This window comes from Battus philenor, unplaced genomic scaffold (genome assembly GCF_028537555.1).
Source record: "Battus philenor isolate CCGP_79_NKW_IND1 unplaced genomic scaffold, ilBatPhil1.0.hap1 SCAF_6, whole genome shotgun sequence".
Classification (NCBI taxonomy): domain Eukaryota; kingdom Metazoa; phylum Arthropoda; class Insecta; order Lepidoptera; family Papilionidae; genus Battus; species Battus philenor.
In genome coordinates, this window is record NW_027181726.1 from 3739017 (window position 1) to 3765682 (window position 26666).

General features: G+C 31.0%; 1 protein-coding gene across 1 annotated transcript; it reads left to right on the forward strand.

The window, feature by feature from the left end:
• The first annotated feature begins 12892 nt into the window (after window positions 1–12892).
• LOC137930318 (uncharacterized) lies at window positions 12893–25645 on the forward strand. The gene is made up of 8 exons (XM_068773549.1): window positions 12893–12953; window positions 14378–14876; window positions 15965–16073; window positions 18490–18572; window positions 20049–20185; window positions 21668–21848; window positions 23584–23735; window positions 25545–25645. The coding sequence occupies exons 1-8, from the start codon at window positions 12893–12895 to the stop codon at window positions 25643–25645; spliced, it is 1323 nt and encodes a 440-aa protein (XP_068629650.1).
• Window positions 25646–26666: the final 1021 nt, after the last annotated feature.

Genomic DNA, 26666 nt, shown 5'->3' on the forward strand with positions numbered 1-26666 from the left:
CTTATATTTATTAAAAGATGTAATGAAGTACACAGATGCATATATCTAAGCAGGATCGCAGTGGTCACCAAGTCCAAAATCCACTTTAAGATTCATTCAAATGTTTATTTAATACCGGCTGACAATTCAACAGCAGCTTGACGTTTCAACTTATTAAATCCTATCCGTCTATATATATTGGTTGCTGTCACAAAAGTTTAGTTCAAAGCTATAAAATAATATATATATAGTAGTTACGTAGTTATAGTATATCTTAAATATGGACAAAGCTCACTATGTCGTGTTCTTTGCAAATAAACAGGAACAAAAAATATTACTTCAACTCGACATGCGACGTCAGCTTATCCCATGTCATTTTAAATCTTTATAAACTGGACTAAATGAAAATGATGTCCGGGTGTGGGAAGACGAAAATATTTTTTTATTCCTATCGTACGCTTTTGTATAAAGAGAACAGGTGTATTTTTCCTGGACCCTTTTCAAACGCTGTTTGAATGCACTTTTGCTGTTTCACTTCAGCGTAGAGGAATAACACTCATGGCAATCGGCAGTTGCTGGTAGGGCGGCCTACGAGCGTAGCACAACGGCAGTGTGACTGAGTCGGTGGCGTAGACAACACGCTACGACGCGTAGCACAAACCGCGACAAAAGTTCGTCGGTACATAACGGAAACATAAGTGGCAATATTTTTGTGTTTAAAGTGATTTGTTATGTGATGATAATTTTATAGCGGTAAGCCAGAAATATATATTTTATTCATAACTTATGTTTTTAATGTCGTTATACATTATACCTAATTACATTTGTATTGTTTTCCACATGAACAAATAATAAACAGTTTTTTTATTATAGTTTATAAATTACTTATTTGATTTGTTTCAAAGTTTGTAAGCTGTGATGATTCGTAGTCAAAATTACATTTGACTTTCCTAATTATTGAATTTAATTGCATTTGGTTACTTTATTGTACTTTTTAAATAACAAAGTATTAATATTTTAATATATCTATATATAATTAATAATAACGAATTAAATTACAAAGGTATCACCTTTTGTAATTTAGGTATAGTCAATGTTGTTGTTACAAATTTTTCAGTTTTCACTATGAAGTTTTAAATGTGTTGTTTGCTTTTGCACCTTTTGGAAATCTATAGGAGATGCCTTGTTCAGCAGTGGATATCATAAGGCTAAAGTGATATCGTGATAATTTTTTAAAAATATTACCGGAAAAACAAATGAATATTTTAATATTTAGACTTTATTGGTTTATCGAGTCTAAACGGCAAAATATGTTTTCATAGACATTATAATATTTTTTATAATAATCTATGTCTAGTCAACTATTAGCAATAATTAAAAAAAATCTTAATATGCATTATAATTCTATGTTATTCTATGTGATGGTAAGTAAATAATTCATGTAAAACTTTTTACTGAAAAATCAATTTAGTTAAAACGGACACACCCTAATGTACTAATAACTAATTTGACTTACTAATTTGTCTTTTGTCACGTACCACACCGAACACAGTGATGGCAAGTTGCCATTTTCTGCCTCCGATCGAGTCCGTTTGTGTTACAACAATATTTTAGCCAGGCTCTACCACGATTTCAGGCTCAACTTCTTTAGAGGCTATAGAATAAAAGAGGATTATATTATTTTTGGGCAGGTTTAGATTTTTATAGCCCTAAGAAAAATAAAATAGGAGAGGAACTTATTACAAGGTTTTCTACATAGCGTGATCGTGACTCAAAATCAGGGGTAATTCCGAAGCAGTAGATTGCTGAAAAATATACCATACCAGCATAATTCATCTGTTCATAATAAGATCATTTTAATAATATAGGTTTTTGACTAGTGTGTGCTTCCGGTGATGTCATATCGCCGAGTATTCCTCGCTTAACACTTTACATAACACTTCACACTATACACCTACACAGGTATATACTCTCTTACGCAAACGTTATCGATGTAACTGTAATACGATCATCCAGGAAATATTTTTACTTCCGGACCTCTTTTTTCTTAAGCTCAATATAGATAAAGCTGCACAAAACCTAGCATGATTACTTTAATTACATCAAACGTAAATGCAATTATTTCATATCGGAAGCTTGGCCGTTTAAGATGGGCCTTAAAAGAAGGCCCAAGGTCATCTAAGAGAAAATAATGCTCGGCTACGCTCGGAGCTTCGCTGTGATCGCTGACATCAGAGAGACAAGTGAGGAGAACTATGGCAGAAGAATTATGGCCTCCGACGTAGCTCAGAGATTTCTCGCTAGCATTTTCAGTGGGCGGGGCACATCGCTTGTGGAGCCGTCAGCCGTTGTCACCGAAAAGATCTTAAGTGGCGACTACGACCCGTAGAACGCGGCGTGGCTAAACCCCACTAGATAGTTAGACGGTATAGTCAAATTTGCGGAGGAAGCCGCTAAATTTGGACTACACAAGAACGATCAGCCTGGCGATATTTTGAGGAGTCCTACCTTGCTGTGGGCATCTCTCGTCTGACTTATGACGATAGTGGAGAGTGGGTTTAATTTTACTTGTATGAATATACAATTTTATCATGTGTTATATTTCATTGATTTATAGACTATACATTTTTCATTTGTGAATTTATTTCTAATATGTCTTAAGTTTTGGAACGAATATTTATCGCTTTTGTTCTTTGTTTAAGTGCATAATCCCAACCCATTCATACTACTACTCTCTCAAAGTTTGGAAAGCTTATCTTTCTATCTAAAGCGAGATATATTCAATATTTTATTTTCTACGACTGGTTGATATTGGATATAGTGAAAGTATTCTTTTAAAATATACAAGATTATAACTTTTTTTTCAACGTTCGGAAAAAAAATTAACTTTTTTTCCTAATCAATTATATTTTATTAATCAGTAAATAACACGTTTATAAATTTCCTACCTTTTTAAATTAAATTAGTAGTTTGTGTTTTTCTAAGTGATAAGATAAGATAAAGATAAAATTCATTTATTCGATGCTATTATTTTATTTTGACTCTACCTTGCTTCGCAAGCTGTTATACTTGTGAAGCATAAGCGGGAAGAAACTCCACAAATATATGCTTTAAAATCTTTAATATTTCTGCTTTAAGCAGATACACTTTTTTTCAGATAAAGTCTTAATGAAACCAAATAATCGTGCGATATCATTCCCTAGACTATATAATAATTTCGATTTTCCGTTAATTTACTATTAAAAAGCGTTTTGAGTTTTATAAATGGTCGGCCAATAATTTTTCGCAGGATTTTATTAAAAAGTCTGATTGACTCCGTTTATTACGAATGAATTCAAGTTTTTTATCAGTAGTAGTTTTGATAAAATCAGTTATTTACGGTGCCTTTCAAATACAACGTGGACGTCCCGTTTTTAATTTATTATAATAATTGTAAATGTACAAAATATTATCCTAATTATACTGTAAGGCTACAGTAGGATTATTGATTTCTTTAAACCGTTTTTACAAAAAGATCTGCGCTCCTAAGCCGTAAATTTCACGGATGACTGTCTTTTGAAAAACATATATAATCTCAATATCCTCTATACCAAAGTATCAATTTAAATATGCAATCAACTATGTATGCTGTGGAAATAGCGAAAAATATTGTTCTAGTATCAATATTAGAGTAACATTTTATCTTCTTAACGACACACACCTTAACTAGGTCGTTTATTCAGTTTTGGGTGGACGACCAACGCTATGCTTGCCGGTTTTTGGTCTCTGCGCTATATCTATACATTTCTTAAGACCACGGAGACTATCTGCTCTCCGCGATACATGGCCTGTACATTATCGTGTATTGTGGTAATATGGTTATTTTCATTCGTTTACGTATCTTCTTATTTCTGCCCATAAATAAATCCCTAGCATAGCCTTGCTACATGACTTATTGAGCTACTGTAAGCTTTCCAATGAGGCACGAAGATGTTTTTAATCTGTGTCAATTAATTCACTAGCTAACGTTAACTTGCATCGAGTTGCATCGGGCAAAGCTCTTTGCGTTGGAGCTCGTAAAAGTTATGGACCAAAAAAAAAGACTTATTACATAGAGCTTAAAACTGTTTCCCCTGAAAATTTCAAAAATGACACGACGAATATTTTTTTGGTCTCGGAAAATCAAAAGTTCGATGAAAAAAAAAACTTTTTAAATATATATCTACGGTTGAGAAGGGAAACTTAATGGTTCAGCCGACCGTAAAATAAAGATCTTTTTCTGGCTACGGAAAATAATTCAATAACTTTTGCAGCAATAACTAAAAGATTAGTAACAATTAAATTTTTCATAAACTATCTATTGTAAAATCTCAAATCATCATTAAATATAGTTAAAGTAGGGAGAAGTCGCTGGATGCAATCAGCGCAAGACTGATAGAAAGAACAAAAAAACATTAAATAGCTACGAATTAAATATGTTTTTAGGTAATAACAAAATGTATACAATAATAATTCTAAAAATTCATCGTCCATATCTATTTTCAGATTTCTTTTCTATCAAAAAACATAAAATATTCTTTTATACTACGTAACTATCCGTTTTCTCGACATTCTAAATTCGAATGAAATGTCTAGTTTTTAATAATAGATACTTGTAAATTTGTGATTTTGATTATTTTAATATACTTAGAACAGTCTGAGTCTATGTGTTAATCTCCACGGAAATATTTGTTCATCATAACTACTATAATTTAAATTAGCAACTGATTTCTATCTGACGTTCACGTCTGAACGTTGTTTAGCTACAGGAACCATATTCTTAAAACTCTTGCAGAAAGGATATTGCTTTAAAGTAAGTGCAGTTTTGAAAAATCCTTGAAAAATAGCAATCTCCTTGAAAAATCAATAAACCATGTCATGATCAATAAATCATGTTATCAGCTTAGTATTAGTATGTTACCTTTCAAATGTTACCTTTGAATAATATTGCAACTATAAGAACTGCTAAAGTCAATTCGACACGATATTAAATAATTTTTAGTTACTTTTCTGTAGATACGGAATTCTCGGAGGTTAATTTTTTCGGCAACTACAAACGTTGTGTACTCAGGGCCTATAACTTTAAAAAGAAGAAACGTATTGTGAGTTCAATATCTCTTACTTTTATCTTTTACCTTCTCTTTCATTATATGTTTATACTCTGTGACGAAATTGAATGTTTTTTCTTATAATTAATTCAACATTCAAATTTCGAAATAGCGAAATCAAAAATTATTTTAATGCGTCATGCCAGTTATGAAATTTTAGTTTTAATTTATTTATTATTACTAATTATTATTTATATTAATCTACTATCATCATTATTTCAGCCATATGATATCCACTGCTGGAAATAGGCCTCCTTGATAAATATCCTTAAGATAGTTTGGTAGCGAGTAATACTACTCGCTACCTACCAGCGGCTTCCGACGATATTAAGATAGATTGGGTTATTACAGTTTGATTATAATCTCTAATTATAACAGTAATTACTTTTATTTATATTGATGCTATATCAAGTCAAATAAAACCAAAAAATGTTAATTACTGTTAATTCTGTGATTGGAAATGATTAAGTTTTTTATTTTCAAGTTTTAACGGTTGATTTGATTAGTCAAGTTACGATTTTTGTTTTTAACGTCGAGACTGAGTATTAAGTTATTATCTAATCCAATTTAATTTTAGAAGTTCGCAGGAATAATCTTTTTATTGTTTTGTTCGTCCTGTCGTTGTAAAATTACTTTTAATTTATGTTTTGTATCAATATGATAATTATACTTTAAATCGTTACTCTATCATTGGTAGTTGGTTGTATGTGAGATTTTATTTTTACCTGTGATATATTTTTAGATTTTCTGGGGCAGGCAGGCAGGCCTTGCAGTGAACGTCTATAGATTAACGTGAATGAATTTGAACATTATGAAATAGTGTACTTATTTTAAGAATTTTTCATGATAATTTTATAACACGTGTCTGTGTACTATTGTTTTTCGAGAAAGTAATCAACAACTTATTTGTACAATTTATGAACATATTTTTATTGTGAGACGAATAGGTAAGCAATATCTTTGTATTTATATATATATATATATAATTACATATATGTATATATATATATATATATATATATATATATGTATTACACTACATCGGTAATCAAGTTATAATTTTGATATAATAGATAAAAAATATATCTATTGACAATAAAAACCCACTGAAGTAATTGTAAATAAATTTGTAATTACTTATTTTAAAAAAACTTACACATGTTTAAGTTTTAAAAAATATGTTTATAAATTAGTATTCTGGAAATCTTACAAAGCGCGAAATATAGACCATTGATGTTGGCTACCGATAATACAGACAAGTTTACAATATAACATTATAAAGAATGAGATATTAACTTGTAATGATTGTAGGCAATGTACACTGTTACTAGATATTTGTATTTTAAGTATATTATTACAAAGTACATTTGGTTAAACACTCAAAAGTCTTAAAATGGTGAACGCTCGTTAGTGAATTGAGTATAAAGTAATCACTCTGTAATATATGTTATGTTTATTATTTATTTTGGAATGCGCTGAGCTAGTAACTTCTAGCAGTACAAAGTCGACAGGGACAGATAATAAACAATAATTATTTTTAATATGCAATAATTCGAATTTTAAAAACGGTTTTTCTTACTAAGTTTTCATAACGTTGGGGTATTATTTTTGAAACCAGTGCTTCTACAGCGAATGAGCTATAAATTCGCCCTTTTAAAGTTTCACCCCCTTTTTACAATATAAAACCTATATATGAAACTGCGATGATTTGTTGAGAAAAGATATTAAATATATATTTAAAATAATACACTTTTTTGAATCATATTTATTATAGTATTTATCGATTGTAAATACGTTGACGGACGTGTCATCTGCACATAGGCCTCCTTTAAAAAAATTCCATAGGACCGGTTGGAAATGACTTGAATGAGCCCTGGATCTACCAACAACCTTAAAGAGAAGGTCTGTTTACATAATGACACTAATTAAAATATATCTTGTGAACACAGATCACCTACATTTTACACAAAAAATAGCAACTGGCTATTTTATCTGAACAAAAACATTTCCAAAATTTAATCCAGAAATTAACATACCTAATTACAAATTCGTCGCCTAATTGTTACAACACTTAAAAATATTAGATTAGTTCTCTTTTAACATCGTTTATGTAATTACTATTTCTAAAAATACACAAAGAAAAATTTGTAAGTAATTTTTCATTTCCCACTTTGATCCTGGAAGTAATTAATTTGGCAGTTAATTAATCAATCCATCACAAATTAATTGAAATTGTCAATTAACGATTTAAAAATTTAAATCGATGTACGTATTTTAAACGCGTTTCTTCACTGCCAATATTACTTCACTGTTTTAGGTATGGTGGGTGTTGTGTTATAATACCTAAGAAGATTTAAAATATTATAGTGATAGCGTTCACAACAAATGGCCGCTGGAACCTTAAGGTTCTGGATTATCACAGACTGACAAACGCAGTGTAGTACGTTTTACCATAAGGTGGACAGACAACCCTCTTAAGGTTTTCAGACGATAGATGTAGAAAGCTTCCAACCGGTCCTTCAGTATATCTATGGGAGCAGTCCATGTCTAACAGTGGACGTCAGATGAGTGGAAAGGTCACTAGCGGTTGTATAGCAACCCTCATAAGAGACGAAGGGATCCGTCAGATTTTTCTGCGGCTTTGCAAAAATGAAGTGGAAAATCTAACAAAGCTAAACAAAACAGAGGTAGGATAAAAAATAAAACAGACGAAAACCACTCTGATAAGTATCATGAGTAAAAATTGTGACTGTATTATATAAACTTGTATTATATAAAAAAAGTTGTTAAACAATGTAAAATTGCGGAAAGTGTGGCGAAGGATGAAAGATGAAGCATAAATGGAATGTGAAAATTTGCCGCGAGAGTGAAAGATAATGTAAAGAAAGAAAAAAAGTTAGACAAATTGTTAAGGTTATGGGAGATAAGGTGGTAATAAATTATAAATAAAATAAAATTAATATTAAACGTAAAGGTCGCCGTTATAAAAATAAGACAGGCGAAAGATAGGCCCCCAAAAGCGGGAGTCATAAAAAGAAATGGACGTCCTATGGCTGAAATGATGATAATGATAGCGTATGACTTCATAGTCAAGGCCACTTTCTAAGAGTTTGTTACTGTCTCTGAGCAGTAAAGATTAAGCGTGTGTATGTTAACAGAAGTTTCTCTATTGTTCAGTTAAGTTAAACCACAGGCATGATGCTTGCAATACTTTTGTGTTTATACTTATGTGTGGCAAAAAGAGGTAGTGACTTTTGTTTGCACTGAGCACAAACGTGGAGTATAGATCTTCAAAGATCAGAATCATGATGTTCAAAAGACTCAAAAAAATTTTTTGCCTATTTTAAAAAAAATACTTTACATTATATTAACGACATATTAGCAAAAGGTGGACAGACTGGCGATATAAAACACGACATTTATACTTTTGATTATTTTGGTACAAAGGAACATACATAACTGTAGAGGGATACACACATAGAACAGAAGAGATACGAGATAGATAGAGAAAAATATTACCATCCTTTTGTAACAATAAAACTAATTATTAGATTTAAGTTTCTACTCTTCAACATATATGGCCTTGTTAGGGTCGTCGGAAGACGATGGATGCGATCCGCTTTAAATCGGTTTTCTTGAAAGTCTGTGAAAGAGTTTATCGGCTGAAAAGAAGAAGTAGAAGTACATAGCAACCACTAGTTCTTTTTTTCATGATTGCATAAGTTGATTTTTCAATAAGGATTTAATAAATAAGTTCCCGTGTACCAGTACTGATAATATAAAAAGGGAAATACCAATTAATATTGCCGAAAATACCAATTAGTACGATCAAAAAAATTGTTGAAACAAGTACAATGACTTTAACTATAGTGGAATACCGCTATTGTTAAAGTCATTGTCATAAACCAGCTAAAATCTTGCCAACTATTAAAATTAAATTGACTTTGTCACGGTCCCATATTTCATTCAATTTAGAAACCTTAGAATTTGTAGTTCACTTAACACGAAACTGCTTTTGACATTTTCCAATGAACAGATTGAAAGCGCTTAATTGCTTGAAGTATGGATTGAAAGATCTAAGTGGTAGAATCTATTAGATTGTTTGAGTTTGATATCATGTCATTAAAGTTTAGAATTCACATGTTTCGATTGTTTTACCTGAAAAGTATTTATTAACCTTTTTAAATAATGGTTAATTTGCATTGATTCGATTATGTAAGCTACACAGAGATGTCTATTTTTTGATGCCAACTAAGGCTCAGTTCTATCCAATCATCAGTTTAAATAAGTTTAGTCGTAGATCGAAATGTACGAACTTATTCTTACGGTGACCTTGAAACGTCGCGCCGCCTTGAGACCGAAACACGCTACCGAATTTCCCGACGACGTGACGATAAGACAAGAAAAATATAAAATAATTCGGAGCCAGTCAAGAGCAACTCGCTCTCGACAGCGAATTCGGCTCATAAATTATAAGGGATGAAAACTCTTTATTACAGATATAGGCGTTGCTGGGGTTTCTTTCGCCACTTCTTCTATCACCGATTTCTAAAGTTGTATTAAGGCAATACACACTCTTAACTTGGAATAATAAAAGCATTCTGGGCAACAGCCCACTCAAGGACCTTATCCCAGGAGCCCATGCGCCAGGTCAGTCAATGAAGCGACCACCAAAGTAATCAAAGTACTAGGCGGCAATAAAGATATAGGGCGTGTTGATATCTGTGTTTTACCACCAATTAATTACAAGTGAGCATTATTGTGTTCTATTATTGGAGCGCCTTAGCTATTTTAATTACTTTAATGAGATTTTTATTTCTAAGCCCCAATATAAAGAACGAAGATATGATAATACAGTATTATATGAAGTACCGTACCGCCGTGTATAAAAAACAAATCATTTATCTTTATGTTCCTACTGTTACGGATAGGTAAGATTTTAAAACCATAAATTCTGATAAACGAACTTTGTTCTATATCAAAGATAGTTAGAGGTGCTTTTTAAATTAGATCAAACACTCAAATATCAGTGGATAATTACATGAGTAATTTTATCGACTTGGAAACTCACGAGATATATTATAAATAAACTCAAAATGAATAAAAAACACTGCGAGATATGAATATGCCGAGAGGATCTACGTAAATCGTACTTTCAATAATTAAAAAATTTGTAGATACATTAGAATATATATCATATGTCATAGGTGTTTCAAAGTATACGAATCTGTTATATCAAAATATATTACTGGTGAATAATAACTTATATTCGTCAGTAATATCCTATGCATGAATTTAGAAGACGTATAGATGTTAGAAAGAAACTAATATAAGCCACCGCATGTCGCGCAAGATGGCTGTAGCTTTAAAATTGTACAGTAAAGACTACGTACTGGCAAGCGTTGCGTAGTACGTCCATTTACAAAGTGAATAGACGGCCTAGTTAAGATCATCGGAAAAAACTGCGTGCAGGCAGCTTACTACCGGTCCTATTGGAAATATGAAAGTCTGTGTCCAGCTGTGGAAGTTCCAGGACTGAAATGATGATGAATACTGGCCTAAAATCGATATATCATTATGTGCCATACTGTCATTTTGATATATTCGCTTCCTTGCTTTCTGAGTTTCTAGTAGAGTCAAGTGGCTTGAAGGATTGCTCGTCTGAAAATGCAGTGGCGCGGCATCGCTCGTGCAACTGATGGCCGTTGTGGCCTAACCTTCCTTGAGTGGCCACCACGAGCCGGTAGACACATCGTGCCTAGGCCCCCTGCTAGGTCTACGGACGACAAAGTTAAGGTCGTGGAAAGTCACTAGATGCGGGCAGCGCAGGACCGGTTATCGTAGCGATCTTTGAGGGAGGTCTATGGCTTGCAATGGCGTCCATAGTTTGTAAAGACCGTAATAGACTGAGAGCCTGATAAAACTTAATATAAACAGTTTTTCATGCTTACATAAGTTGCAGACACTATTAAGATTGCTTTGAATAAGTTTTCTTGGAAATCTTTAATGGATAAATCAACATTAAAAACGTATATATATTCTCTGTGTTTGGCACTAATCGGTGTAACATAACTCCTGAAGATGCCCCGTGGAGAGGTGAAACACGTGTTGAGTAATTTGGCGGTGGCGGTTGTGTGATTCGCATTGTTTGCCGCATACGCATTTATCAGCGGGCTGGCGGGCGGTGCACTTTGTTGCACGACTACCACTGCATGTGCGGAAGTGGCTAAATATTGGTCCTTTTCTTACGTAGGATGGACTTCCGCAAGGTAACGCCTGATTCTATTATATATATATATATATATATCCAAGAATACTATACTGATGTCAATGCGTGAAATTAAAGGTTGTCGGTGCTTCAGGAAGCTAATTAATGTCGCGGACTCTTTATAAAACTATATTTGTAAAGAACAACTGTTAAGTTTCCCGTCAGCTCTCAGCAGAACTGCCTTCCGAGCCGGCGGTAGCTTCCTGTAAAGACAACAATGCTGACAAGTTAATTGACGATCCGAAAGTGCTTGTAACAGCCTATTTGAATAAAAAATATTTTGGTTTTAAATATAATGAACGTGATAAATATGATATTGCTGTATTTCAGACCTAGATGTGTCTATAGCAATACGTTATCAAATTTTAGGAAAAATGGGTGAAGAATTTACTAGGTAAACTGACAACATAGTTAGTCTTTTCATTATATTTAGGTATATTTAAACATTAAAGGTAAGACTGTTTAACATAAGTTTTGAGTTCTAAGTGGAAGATTATTTCATTTATTATATAACGATAGTACGTGTTAAATCAGCACTATAAAATGCATGTAACAGTTCTGGCAACACCCGTGTTGGGGAAGTCAAGTTTCCCGAATACGAAAGTTTGAAAGCTGCCCGTAAGCACTTTACCTCTATTCATGCAAATGCGAACCTCGCTTGGTGCCGTTCGCAAGACAACTACGTAATTTTATTTCAATTCAAACGGTTTATTTCAAATATTTTGAAATCGAATGCACTTATGCGGCATTTTATACACTCTCATGGCTTCAAAAAATTCTTGTAGAAAATGTAGAGAATAAAGAATGAAAAAATATACATTTTCGTATGAGAAATACCTAGTATTAAAAATAATATTAATATGTACCCATAATGCAAGACCTATCTATCTACCCATCTAACTACTTACTTTCATTAGCCTAATAATTTAAATGTATAGAACCTCACAAATTTAACACATAAAACTTTAGATTGCGGCTTGATCATTATTATTACTCATTAATTTTCAGTTTTTAATGTTACAGCAACATTCAACGATATGTACTATTTAAATATACATAAAATAGTCTTTGACATCTTGTTTAATATCTTTAGACATCGGCGATAAGTATAAATATTATTACAAGTTAATTGTTTATATTTGTAAAATATTTAAATAGGTTATATGTATAGCTCATCTGCTATCGAAAGGCTTTAAATTTTTTACACATATTCCAATTAATTCATATAAAGTGAACACTCTAAAAACACTATTGAAATGCGATAAAGCTATAACTATAAGTGAAATGCTAGTAAACAATAATTTAACTTTGGAAATGCGTACTCGATTTTTCATATCGTTTTCTATTATTCATTTTTAGATATGTTGTACCGTACATTAATTGCCAGCAAGTACATTCACCCCTTTAAAGTTTTAACATTTATAACCATTTCTCCTGTTTTGCTTTAATTAAACAAAACTGTAATGTACTGTTTAAAAACTGTATGTTTTGTTGCAGTGTCTACAAGTATGTAGGAGCAATGTGTGCGTCAGCCACCGCGGCTCTTTTACTGGGAGCACTCGCTGTTCTACCTAATCAAGGTAATATCTATTTTAAAACTTCCCAAGTTAACTGATTTTGTTTCTCTTAAATTTTAATTTGATTTATATCATGAATATTCCTTCTTTTTTTTGGAAAAGCACATCAGAAATAAATGCACTAAAACGGTTTAAACAGGTTTTTTAACAATATTCACAAAATGTGTTACCTACAAAAGCAAGTAAGTACAAAAATTAGGGTAAGATCTAATATGTCTATGTGTCTATAAGACTCTAAAGAATAATAAAATTACTAATAAACTTTATCTAGCAAATGTGTCAGTGCTTCTTTCTGGAACTATCATAGCGATGTACAAAAGACGTCAAAACCAAGCGACTTTGTATAGAAATAATTTATTTTTTCTTATCTATAAAGGTTGTTTTTTTCTTGACAATAGCCTCCTTATCTTGTCTCTTTCTCACAGCGTATTTATAACGAAATTATTACCGCACCGTCTTTACCAACACGGGTCTAAGTTCTTATCATGGAGTTTGTGAAATGTAAAATGATTTCTACGCTTAGTCGTTTAGTCTCGACGTCTTTGTTACATCGCAACGCAAGTTGAAAAATGTTGCACCGTGTTCCAACTATGATACTCATCTTAAAAGATTAAAATTACATCTCTGATCGCTTTCATAACTAAAATCATTCTTAAATCAAACGACTACCTTTTACAGGTTGTAGCTGAAGTTAATATGATGTATTATAAAGGAGTCTTATAGTATACATAACGTAAAATATATTCGTTATTTACGAGATGCCGCGCTAAAAGTGTTTAGTGTACCAAATACAAAACTAAATATCAATCTATAAGTTATTTATTGTTTTACAAAAGTTCCTTTGGCATTCCACGCATAATGTCAATTGTGTGTGGATCCACTCATGTTTGGAGGGCTTAACAAGGCGTTTTTCAACATAGCAACCACTTCTTTGTCGTTTTGTAACAGTATTTCAAAAAAATTTTCTTTTATTCATAGAAAGACACATTGTACAAGGCCGGAGCTATAACAAAGAAGAATCAATCTATAATACTTTTGACCGATTGGGCAGGCGCATTGGTCTCATGAAAAAGGATTTTCTGGGAACTTTGTTATTCAACTATTTGTAAAACATCGGCAAACAAATGTAAATTATCATACTGCTGTTACCATTTTCCTCTTTTCGAGAAGAATTCTTGATGTTTTACCAATGCTTCTTCCTCTCATACTTTATAGTAAGCGCTTTATCGAAGTGGCATTTTAAAAATTAAAAGATCATCTTAATAAAGTGTTATACGAGTGCATTCTTTAGTAGCGTAGAGTACTAAAATAATGATATTATATATTACACGGTTAATTTTAAAACACGGTAAACTTTAATATTCGCCTTTAATTAAATTCAGTTAATGCTCTAACATTAAATATCTAAAAGCCGTTATCTTTTATAGGTACCGACGCCGACGCAACATTAACAATTTTAAACGAAACACGCGAAGGAAGGTCACAGCCAACGATTAACCAACTTTATCAAATGCTTTACCTTAATCCCGACTCATATAATGAAACTAAACTTCCGAGTAAACCAGACTATTCTAATCTTAATGTAGCGCCAACTTTTAAAACCCACAATCAACTTAAATACTCAATTCCTGATAAGAGACAGATTTCAGTAAATTTAACTAGAAATAAAGATAATGACGAGATAGTTGTAAACGAAGTGAATGTTTTCGGTAAAGATCACAAGAAATTTAGAAAAAGACGTTTAATAAATGTAACAAGGACAGAAGATACCACAAATAGATATGCTGAAGTGACAGCAGTTCCGGCAATGGACACGCCACCGTTCGTGGAAAGGAAACGTAAAACGGGAGAAATCGGTTCAAACGCGCCCCTTTTAAACTATATATTTGATACTTACTCGAATACCCATCATCATAGAAATGAGAGGTAAGGTAATTCAGATGTAGGGTATATTTTTTTATTATAAATACGTGAAACGTAAAACATTTAAATAGGTCAAATTATAGTTTAATCTCTGCATGAAAATTAATAAATGTTCTATACATTTATTAATTTTCATACAGAGATTATATTATTTTCATGCAGAGATTTTATTATTTTCAGTATTTCGATAGAAAAAGTAAATCAGTGTAACATATTTCAGAGTGATCACTTTATACAAAGCGATAGAACTAGGTGTAACAGATTTTAAAGCTTTTTACTATGAGCTATACATTCACCCTTTTAAAGCTGTTACACCTATATTACTTTCTATACTTTTCTTTATTTTCACATATTTAAACATTTTCTACATTTTTTTTAATTTTTATGCGATTGCTTATCGTAACAAGCATTTTATTATTCAGCTTTGTTTAATTTATTATGGATGTGAAGTAATAATTAATTTTATCCTAAGTAACTCAACACCAATTAAGTTAAACAAAGTTATTAATTACCATTTACTTCGCTTCAGCTGTAAGAATATCTCACTAAACAGCGCTTGCATCTCAGGATAGTTTAATTAAGTGTGAAAAATTATGTGTTATCATTATATTAGTGTTACTTAAAGTATTTAGTTCTTCTTGGTACTTACATTTTTGTGAAATATAAAAATGCTATGATTATCTCTGTTAGCTTTTATTTTAAGATGTGACAAAAAATCACTAATCTAGTGATATTAACATACATCACTACACCTTTATTGTTTACACTTTATATATTTTTTACTTTATTTCGTATCATTGGACACTATTAAAAAAAATCACGATACAAAAATGCAAGAAATTCCGGTTTGCAATAAGATCGCAATCCGTACTTTTGGATTGTTATGTCGATGTTTATATGTTATCTTTTAAAGTTGGGCAATAAAGTAATAAATGAATCATGCAGATATAATGTTTTAAAATATTATTTATTATATATATCCGTTATGGGTACAATTTTGAAAGCAAACACGATTGATAGTAAAAAAAAAATAGTTCTTATTATTTTTAAACTAATTTAAACAAAATGAATGAACGTAAACACATTTTCAGGCCCGGAAACGGAAACAGTATCTACGCCGCAGCCGCCCCAGAAATCGAGGCGTTAGTTGGCTCCACCGCCCACCTGGACTGCAAAGTAGATGCCCTGCACGATAAATTGGTAATAAGTAACATTTATTACATTTATTTAATTTACCGCAAATGAAATTTTAATTTCAGACATTCTATCTTCTCGTAATAAATATTGCTGCGCTCACAAGACACAATCCGACATTAGAAATTTTAGAAGCAGATTCCATCACAAGATAATTTCCGAGGGACTGGGTCGATATAGAAATATAAGATCAAATTCATTTTTTAACATTGGAACTTTAAACAAAACTCTTTGACCGACAAATTAATATATTTTTTAATCTATTGTATTTTGACTGCTTTGCAAGGTGTTAAAGTTATGAAGTAGGCGCTGGAAGAAACTTCACAACAACAAATCGTTCAATAAAGTTTAACAATACAGATTTATACTTATACACTTTACTAGATACAGCCTAAATGAAATCAAAATAATCAGGTGACATCGCTGCTAAGGATTCTTGTCATTAAAAAAAATTGTTTATTGAATAATAAGTCTTTTCCGTCAATTAACCTTTAATGTGCGTTTGAAATTTTACAATATTTTTTTTAAAGAATCTGTTTTCGTTACAATTATATTACGAGTATAGACATTTTGGCAGTTGAAACATTGGTACAGTCAATTTTTTACGGGGTTTTTAAATACACTATGGACGTCCACTTTTTAAATTTATTGTAATTATGTTAAACGTGTAACATATTATTATAGGTATATAGACTAGTCACTGTAAGAATATTGACCTCTTTAAACCGCTTTCTCAAGGAGATTAACAACTCTAAGCCGAAAATAGCTCGGGTATAGGAGGATATCCGCACTTCCACACTAAAGCATCAATCCATAAAAACAAAGTTACGGAATTAATTAACTAACAAGAATCAGCGAAGATACGTATGCTTATAAAACAACGTTAACTTACGATATGAAACATAATTCTACCGCAACGTACTGCAGTTATTAATATATCCGGGCACCAATTAATTTGAAAGTCAATTAATAGACATTAAATAGCTGCATTGCATACAATATGCAAATTTAATCTGCCGACCTGGAATGTAGGTCATCGCTCTCTGCGCTATAAAAATAAGCTCTCGCAGATGCATTAGAAGCTCTGATTGTATATTTCACGCATGACTTCCAAGTGACTGATTTGCATATGAATCCCTCCTGGTAATGACAATAACTTTTTAATGAACTAATTACGTTTTTATTACATTTTTCTTTAATGTTTCAATGGTTGATTTTATTAATGTATCTCGAATATGATGTGACAAGGACTAATCAAGTTTGGCATATCTATACCATTTTTGAAATTAAATAATTTTAACAGAATATATATATGTGTGTGTGTATATGTATGTATGTAGTAGTCTATTTAAAAGTTTTTTTGATTAAAATACAACAATTTGTTATCTCCAAGTTCTATAAATTCTTTATCAAATTATCTCTCTATCAAATTAGACTAACAACTTGTTAGGGTTAACTTTTTTATATATTTATTTATTACATCGAGACTCATTTCACATAAAAAACTGTAACAAAATAATCACTAAATTTTTTTAAGTTACTGAAATATAGTACTTAAACTTAAACTACATTTAAAATAAAGTAAATAAAGAAACAAATATTGGACAGTGGTAAGTTTATATGGTGTTGTACTAAATCTGAAATTTGTTTAATATGTCTCTTATCCAGTCAAGCGCGTAATTAAATCATGAGCTTGGAAAGTAAACAAGATATTTGTGTTTGAGATATGACTTCCCTAATACATGTAGATGGATGTAGTCTCTAGTAAAAGTTAATTACGATGATGTTTAATGTTTTATTACTATTATTAAGATGATTCCTTTTGGATGAAATAAATGAAATGAAACAAAGTAAATGGTTTGTGAATAAAAACCGACAAATTTTCATGTATGCAATTTTTGGTTCCTATTTTTTTTTTGAAATTCGATCTCGAATTTTCCTGTTCATTTTCATTGAAATTTATTATTCGTTACCCACACATATGTTTAGTGACCTAATAAGTATTCATATTTAAATGAATTTGTAAATATAAAGAATTTTTTATATATAATTCTTATATAATTCTAATCGCTAGGGTGTTTTGTTTACAATGCGTTTTTTTCGTGTTTACTGAGCGCAAACAGTTGGGAGAGGGATTGCCGCTATTTGATACGGACCTTTCTTCTCCCTCATTCGAATCACCAGTATTAGTATTAAAATTTTTAAATAGCAAATAAATTTATGACAATTTTTATATGTGTATATAGTTATGAAACTACATGTATACATAGATAAGAAGCAGAATAATCTGTGTTAAAAAGTTGCATTGTTTTTTTTTCGACTACATTATTGGTATTTAATATATATTAAAGCAAAGATGGCGACACTTATGCGTCATAAAACGATCTAAAGTTAAAACATATTAAATAAACTTTCTTCATAGGTATCCTGGGTGCGCCGAAAAAATGAAATTGAACCAATGGAGTTGCTTACAACTGGTACACAACAGTACACAGCCGACAATAGGTTGGTTTTATTTAAATATTTAATACGAATAAAGGTAATAGTTGCTTTGTTTTTTAGTACGTATAAAGGGAATTGATACGACATTCATATCGATGCACTGTAAAATATATGATGTCATATCTAAGATAATGCTTCAAATATAGAATGTCTTTTGTGTATTAATTATTTGATATATTTTGTACTATTCAAAGTTATGCCCGTCGCAATCTAATGTAAAATATATCCTATATGCGGCGTGTTTTAGAGTGATCACATCATTTTAATAGTCTTGATTAAAGTTTGATTTAATTTCTTAATATTAAACAAGTTATTAAAATTATTATACGAAGGGACTTGTAAGACGGCCACCCAGAGAACTATGGAGGGGCCTATTCTTGGAAATACCTTACGAGATCGAATTAGAAATGAGACACTACGAAACCAAACCCGCCTGCCAAGCGTAGCGATTATGTTTAATCCATCTATAGATATTTTCGAGGAAGTCCTATGACATGCAATTTTTATTTATAATAATTTCTATGAGACAGAGCAATACAAAAATGTATATTAGAACTAATTTTAATAGAATTAAATAAAATATGTAAATACTAATATTGAAAATGAAAGAAATAAGAGAACTGTGATATATAGGTATTAGATGTAAAAATAATTAAAAAAAGCTGTGATGATATATAAATTGTATAAAGAAACTAAACCGCAGTAATTGAAGATGGACGAAAGGATATTAAAGCGGAAGAGGAAAATTGACTGAATTATGGAATGAAGAACGAATGATAGAGATTGTGAAGAATGGAAGAAGAGTACGAAAGTAATAAAAAGGAAGTGCGAAATTTAATAAAGAAAGTAAATCCCTGTTCCCAACAAAATAGGGGGTAGTATGAAAGGTCCCCATTAGCAGGGGCCACAAAAAATTCACTTATATGACCTGAAATGACAATGATAATAAAGTGCGACAATGATATTATAAACACATTATTGAAGTCTTGTAGTGTGCAAAACAGAAAACCAATTTCCGCAAGCAGTCGTTTTTTTATTATTAAGACATTACATAAATAGATTAACTGATCACTCTGAAATGCGTTTTATTTAAGTTTTGCTAGACTACGATTAGCAAAATACCTTTTAACAGTAAGAAGTGTGTCGGACAGCTAGTTCGATAAAACTCGTAATAAAGGAATTTAAATACAAAACAACTGCCAAAATAGTAATATTAGATAAGATTAATATTAAAAATTATGTAATGCGTATTTGTCAGAGATAGATTAATTTTTCTCAATAGAAAGGACGTATAAGACTTAATGCGTATGGACATTCTAAAGCCAGGGTACAGATGGGATTAAACGACATATAATTTTCATGGTCCATTATTTTAATTTCCGTGTAAAAGCCTTCGGGAAGTGAATTCGATACTGGGTTTTTAATATGGTAATTTAAAACATTGTCTTTTTAATTATCTACGTCTTTATTTTTTCTTAGATATTCAGCTCGTTTTATTCCACCGGATATATGGCGGCTTGAAATAAGCGAAGTGAGACCGACTGATGCCGCTCATTACGATTGTCAATTATCTGCTCATCCACCGCGTACTGCTCGGGTGACGTTATTAGTGCCAGGTAAGTTTTTTGAAAATAAAAAATATTTTTTTCAAATGTTTGTGGCTGTTGTTATATATATCTTACAAGGATTGAGTTGGTAGAGAATATGTCAGCTCGTTTCGTGTCAAAACGTTAATTATCTGGATAAAAAACCGCTAAGTTTTTGAATATTTTAGTCAGCGCTCTGTAGGGTAACTAGCCGCAGAGTCCTCGGAGAGGGGGACACAGGCGTTTTTTACGTCTCCGGATAGTTTTGAGACTAATGCAATTAATACGTTGTAAACGATGCAACGACCATTTTGTACGGTATTTTCTACAGTAAATTTGTATTTTAATACGATAAGTAACTTTGCGAAAATTACTTTTTTTTATTGTTTTGAAAAGAGTGCGTTTCGCAATTATGAAAAATAATGAAGTTAACAACTTCATCTCCACCAGTAACACACGTAAACGTAAACATTTTGATTCCTGTATCAATATTTTCATTTTAATTACATTGCAAACTTTTTAATAAACCTTTTTTAATTATTTTCTGCTTTCTGTTGTCTATGACTATTTTTAATACCATTATCTTGGCGGCAAATTATCAGATGACTTCATAAAATTAAGCGATCGAGAAATTTGGTTTCCAATTATTCACGCAGCGAACACTGTTACTAATTGCATCTTTTTATTGAAATATCGGAGATGTATATCACCATCATCGTGTCTTTTGGTAGACGAAGTCTTTCTTATTAAATATTAAAAAAATAGAAACTTTTATGAAAAAACGTGTTTTTTTTATAAAAGTCTACATTTGTGAATTATTACAAAATAAAACAATTCGCACAAGAAACGCATAAGGAAACAATGAAAATGCTGTATCAAAAAGTTTTTAATTAAGAGAAATAACACCGCTTTGTTTTATGTACTAACGATAAAAGCCTATGCTAATATTCTGTTTACTCTGCTACTTCAAAGGAATACTTGTTATAAATTCTCGCGGCCTACAAATTAGTTAATGATTAATAATACAAAAATATTATCTGCAGATGTAGTCAAAGGGAACCTTACTTATTTTTTTTTTATTATCATCATCATGATGCCGTGGCACGTCTGCAGCTGGATATTGACCTCACGCGTAAATTTCCAATAAGACCTGTTAAAAGCAGCCTGCCTCCAGGGTCTCTCGACTACCTTAATAAGGTCTTCTGTCCACCTTATGGGTGGAAGTCCTGCGTTGCGCTTGTCGTTCTATGGTCTACAGTCAAGAATCTTAAGGCCCCAGCAGTCTTTAATTCTGTGTGGTATGAGGTCTGTCCAATGCCATTATAACTCACTAAAAACATGGCTGTGTTTGCTTTGACTTTTTTATGGGTCTTCTCTTCTATCTCGTAGAGAATTTCGAAGCGTAGCCCTCTTCATGTCTTGCTGAACGACTGCGTGGTTACCAATGAAACCTTGAGTAGCGCAATAAAATTATTATAATAAAAAATAACAATTATTTTTTACTTTGTATAGAGGTGTCAGTTCGCATCGTGGATGGAGCTGGTGCCTTAGTATCGGAGCAGGTGTGCGAGATTGGCAGCACTGTGGCTCTGCGCTGCGAAGTCAGAGGCCTTCGAATGGAAGGAGGTCCATCTCTATTGTGGTATCGAAGGGAGTCCTTACTCAACGACGATACAACCAGGGGTGGAATAAGGTTTGTTTGATATACATAGATAAATATTTTTTAAATAAAAAAGCAAAAACAAATTTATGCATACCTAGGACTATATTTCATTGAAATTATAAACCATTTTTTGGACAATATGCACGATTTTACAAAAAGCTCCCAGATCAAGTTCAGGGAATCGAACACGTTACCTTCAATTGCTTGTATCAGTCATCTATCACTGGGTTACCAGTGCTCACTAGAGTATGACAGGTGACATCAACGTATGGTACGGACTTTCAATAGATGAGAGACGGCGTCTATAAGAGACTAGTTAAGTTTTAACCAGCTTTGTTTATAAAAATTAAATAAGAATTAGTTTCACGCTCTTATTTATGCCATATCATATAAGTATATAGTTGTAAGAAGTAATATTGTTAATAATAAGCCTTCAACCACGCGCTTGTTTTGAGAGATAGTAGGTTTTCCTTATGATAAGTTTAATCTGGATAAGTGGAGATGAAAAAAATTATCGCATTTTAAATAATACTATTAACACGGGCTGAGTATGTGTCGTGTGTATGTCAAACACGCCTTCTGCCATGTCACCGCTAATATGTTTCAGGTGATGATAGTACTATAAATTTGTAAATTACAATTTGTATTTTGTGAAATTTTTCCTCGTTAATATTACAAAGTCTTTATGTAAAGCCAAATGTTAAGCTTCTCATTCATAAGTAATGATCTGAGAAAACACACTTGTTTTATTTTTTATCGGCCAAATACAATTGAAAGGCCAAACTTGTACCTAATTTTAAAAGGTTAGAATCGTTTCACTTAAATATTTTATCTATTTACTTCTACATGACAATAGATTTTTGTTTTGCTATAACAAACAAAAATAGAATGTTTTTAGTTATTGCATCATATAAACTAATTTATTTGTATTGGTGCTCAATTTCACTTAAAAGGTTAATAAGCTAACCCTTAATAATTTCACAATTACCAGAGTTACATCAACATATTTCGTTTTATTATAGCACGTAACTGAGATTCGTTATTACTGCGTAATGGTTTTTTTTTATTTTGATTAAATAAAAAAATAGTCTCATTTTTCTATCTAATTATAATTATTGACTTTTTATAAGTTCCTTGTGCATACATATTTACATTCAGTGTGTCGTATACAAATAGCAAAAATGTATGCGGTGCAGTTATTTTTTGTTTTCGCAATATGAGTTTACAATATTTTTGGATATGATATTGTATTTTAGCTGCTTACTTTACAAATAATATTATTTAGATGTTTTAATGAAAAAACTATTAAAACACTTAGTATTTTAATAATTATGTCAATCGAATGTAAATATTGGATTTCTAATCTCTTACGACACTTGACGACAGCTCGCTCAATTTTTCTTCGCAAATAAGTCGTTCCAATGCTTGTGTGAAATAAATTATTTGCGATAAGACCGCTGTTTATACTTATTATGCTTTTTTATCCGATTTTTTTATTTACCTGTTTTATGGCTCAATAAAGAGATAAATACATTAATTAGTGTAGCATGTTTTAATTATAATTCAGATTATAGTTATTATATTTCTCTCAAATTACTTGACTAGGAGAGCTCCAAACTGCTAATGCTTTTCGAAAAGTCCATATTAAACACTTTTAAGGAATTAAAACAAACTGACTTACAAACTTAAATCATAGTTATAAAAAATAGTAGCAGGCTATGACGGGAATATCATAAGTTGTAATAATAATTTTGTGCTTGTGCAGTGTCCGAACTGAATTTGGTGCAAATGGTGCTAATTCAGTGCTACGAGTTGCACGAGTACGGGCTGATGATGCTGGCCGTTATTCCTGCAGTGTCGCACGAGCTCCCCCACCGGCGCCACCTCCAGCTAATGTGATTTTACACGTCATCAAAGGTAATTTAATGATAATATTAATAAATATTTAAACCTTCTATACATGTAAAAATAACCCTTTTTACCTAGAACCGTTATGACACAGAGACTATCTCTCTGCATGCTATATGGCCTGCCTACTGAGTACTTATTTTTTCCATTAAATCTCCTATCTTTTTTTTGGGACATGAATATATTTTCCAATAATATTTTCAGGTAGTTTTTTCTCTTTCATCTTTCACAATTTCTTTCATTTTTTCCCTTACGTTCTTCACGATTAACTTTCAATTTCGCGGCATATTTTCATGGTGGATTATGGGTGGAGGAATATCGGCCGCTTCAGACCGTCAAGGAGTCATTGATTGTGAAGAAGGTTGTTGTTAGGAATAGAACCTGCGACTTTTCATTGTAAGACATGACTCAAAACCAAAACAATGTCAATGGACCTATATTGTTCCATTAGTAAAATAATCTTTGTTATATCTAGAACAAGAAACAAGATTTGTTAATATACACAAAGAACATTAGACAGGTTTTATTTCAGAAGTGTTTTTCTTCTTCAGCCTTCATAATTCCATTTATGTGCAAACAAAAGCCTTTCCGTTCCATTCCAAACGAAATTACGAGGTGTCTCTCTTTGTATTAAAGAAAGTATTTTTCTGTTATTTCATTCGATATAGGAATACTGTTCTAGACAGACAAATGAATAGTTCTTTATGAAATACATATTTATTATATGATATCTCTACGTATTGCCTTTTTTTATTAATAACTTTTTAGTTACCTTAGATCAGTATTGCTTTGTACCCTAAAGAAAAATTTGTAATAACAATACGACGTGTGTTAACCAACCAAAAAAAAAAACGTAAATCTTTGCTAATGTATACATGTCAGCATATTTACCCTTTAATTTATGCTCATTTGTGTTCAAATATTCACAATAATACAAGTATAACTTTTTGATAATTTTTAGATATTTTGTATAATATTTTTGATATGTTCTTGTTTACCATTAAAAATGTATTAATACCACTTTCTGTATTTAATATATTTAAGTCAGTAGCATTTTGCTATCTTAAAAGTTTAATAAATTTAATACAAAAGTAATAATTTTATTTTGGATCCATCAACACTCACGTTTCGTTAAAATTTTTATGCTTCTTCATATATTTTCGTTTACTATCAAAACATATCTTATATGGATATAATGAACTTAAATTGAAGAAATTATTTCGATAAATTGTGAAACACTTATTATATATATTATACTGTTTATATGCATGCTTATTAGTTTGAAGTATGCGTTATTAAACGAAGTCAAATAGCAATTATAAAATAATTATTTCAAATTATAAGGCTTTAAAAATGATGTATTGTGATTTTATCATTTCGCAATGATATGTAAAAGCAATTAGAGTAAAGGATTTGGCGAAATAAACTTTTAATGTCATTTTTTTTAAAGAGCAACATTTTCTTATTTGTGGACATTTCTTTTTTAAATATACGCATTTTAAATATATATACATACATTCATTTGTATATATTTGTAATTAAAATTAAGTAATTTTCATAATTTAACTTTATTTAAGACTTAGAAAGACTGTTTACAAGAAGTCTATACAGTTGTTAAAGACACACACTTCTTTCTTACTCTAAGAGTCCTTGACGAATAAATAGCTCAGGCAACATGCTATTTCTCGTCTTTTTTCTATAAAGAAATAAAATAATTACTTATGTTATTTTTTATTTCTTTATAGACTTTATTGCTATTTATTTTGATTAAAACTAACTGATGTGTTACAATATTCAATTTTTTCTTCATTGTTGCAGGAGAAAGTCTGGCGGAGCTACACCAAGGAAAAGGATCAAGATTGATTATTCCGGCAACAATCATATTTACGCTAGCATTACGCGTCCTTTTACACGATTAATATTAAGTACAATAAATACAATTTTAATATCAATAAACTGTTCGTATTTTCCTTCGTTATTTTATTTCAATACTTTTCATAAATGACAAAATTCCAAATAATATAAAAAAGGACGAATTTTGTTTAATCTATAAAATTATTTATCTTAACCTAATAGTTCAATATGTATTATTCTTACAGATTTTATGTTTTTGAATACCATCAGGGTCTAAATATTAACAATAGAATTTTTTTTATTATTCGTATTGTTCTACTAACTTTTTCTTTATCTATATAAAGTTTAACTTGTTTTATCGGATTTTTGTTAAATTATTTATAATTTAGCATATCTTGTCTTATCTATACATAACCCATTTCGTCGTTTAATTTGGCTCTGTTACTCAGTGCTCACAAAACTTATAAAAACTTACAATACATGTACTTATTACTTTTACAATAATTAGAAAAGTAAACCAGAAAATCGTGTGAGGAAATAATACTGAAAATAGAGTTATTTATATTATTCATTATATGGAGGATGGTTTATTATAAGTGTAAAAGAATTGAAAATATGAATGCATAACAAATTTGTCAGCAAAAAGCTTTAAAGCTTTTTCGCGTGTTTTCAATCAATCTGTATACATTCACTGTGAAATATGTTAAATAAATTGTTTTTTTTTTTTTTTTTTCTATTAAAATGCGTCAGTTTAAACTGCTAACAGTACAGAGTCTATATGGACAGATAATAAACAATAACTACCTTCAATAAATTGTAATTCGAATTTTGAACACGCTCTTACTATATACCATTACTAAGTTTTTCTGAAACCGTAGGTTTTTGGATAGTGTGTATCATTTATTAATTGACAGCAAATGGGATATACATTTCAAATTTTTACACCTATAACCAATCATTAAAATGTCTTTTCAACACCGATTATATAAGAGAGCTTAGGATCATTATATTATTTATGGCTCGTTTTAAAACAAACTGCGGTACCTTGGTCAACTTTCAACATTTTTAGAAAAAAAAAATCATAAG

Coding starts and splice junctions, on each gene's coding strand:
- LOC137930318 (XM_068773549.1), top strand. CDS start 12,893: ATGTGTGCGTCAGCCACCGCGGCTCTTTTACTGGGAGCACTCGCTGTT. Junction 12,954..14,377: donor CGCTGTTCTACCTAATCAAG/GTAATATCTATT, acceptor TATCTTTTATAG/GTACCGACGCCGACGCAACA. Junction 23,736..25,544: donor GATTTTACACGTCATCAAAG/GTAATTTAATGA, acceptor TCATTGTTGCAG/GAGAAAGTCTGGCGGAGCTA.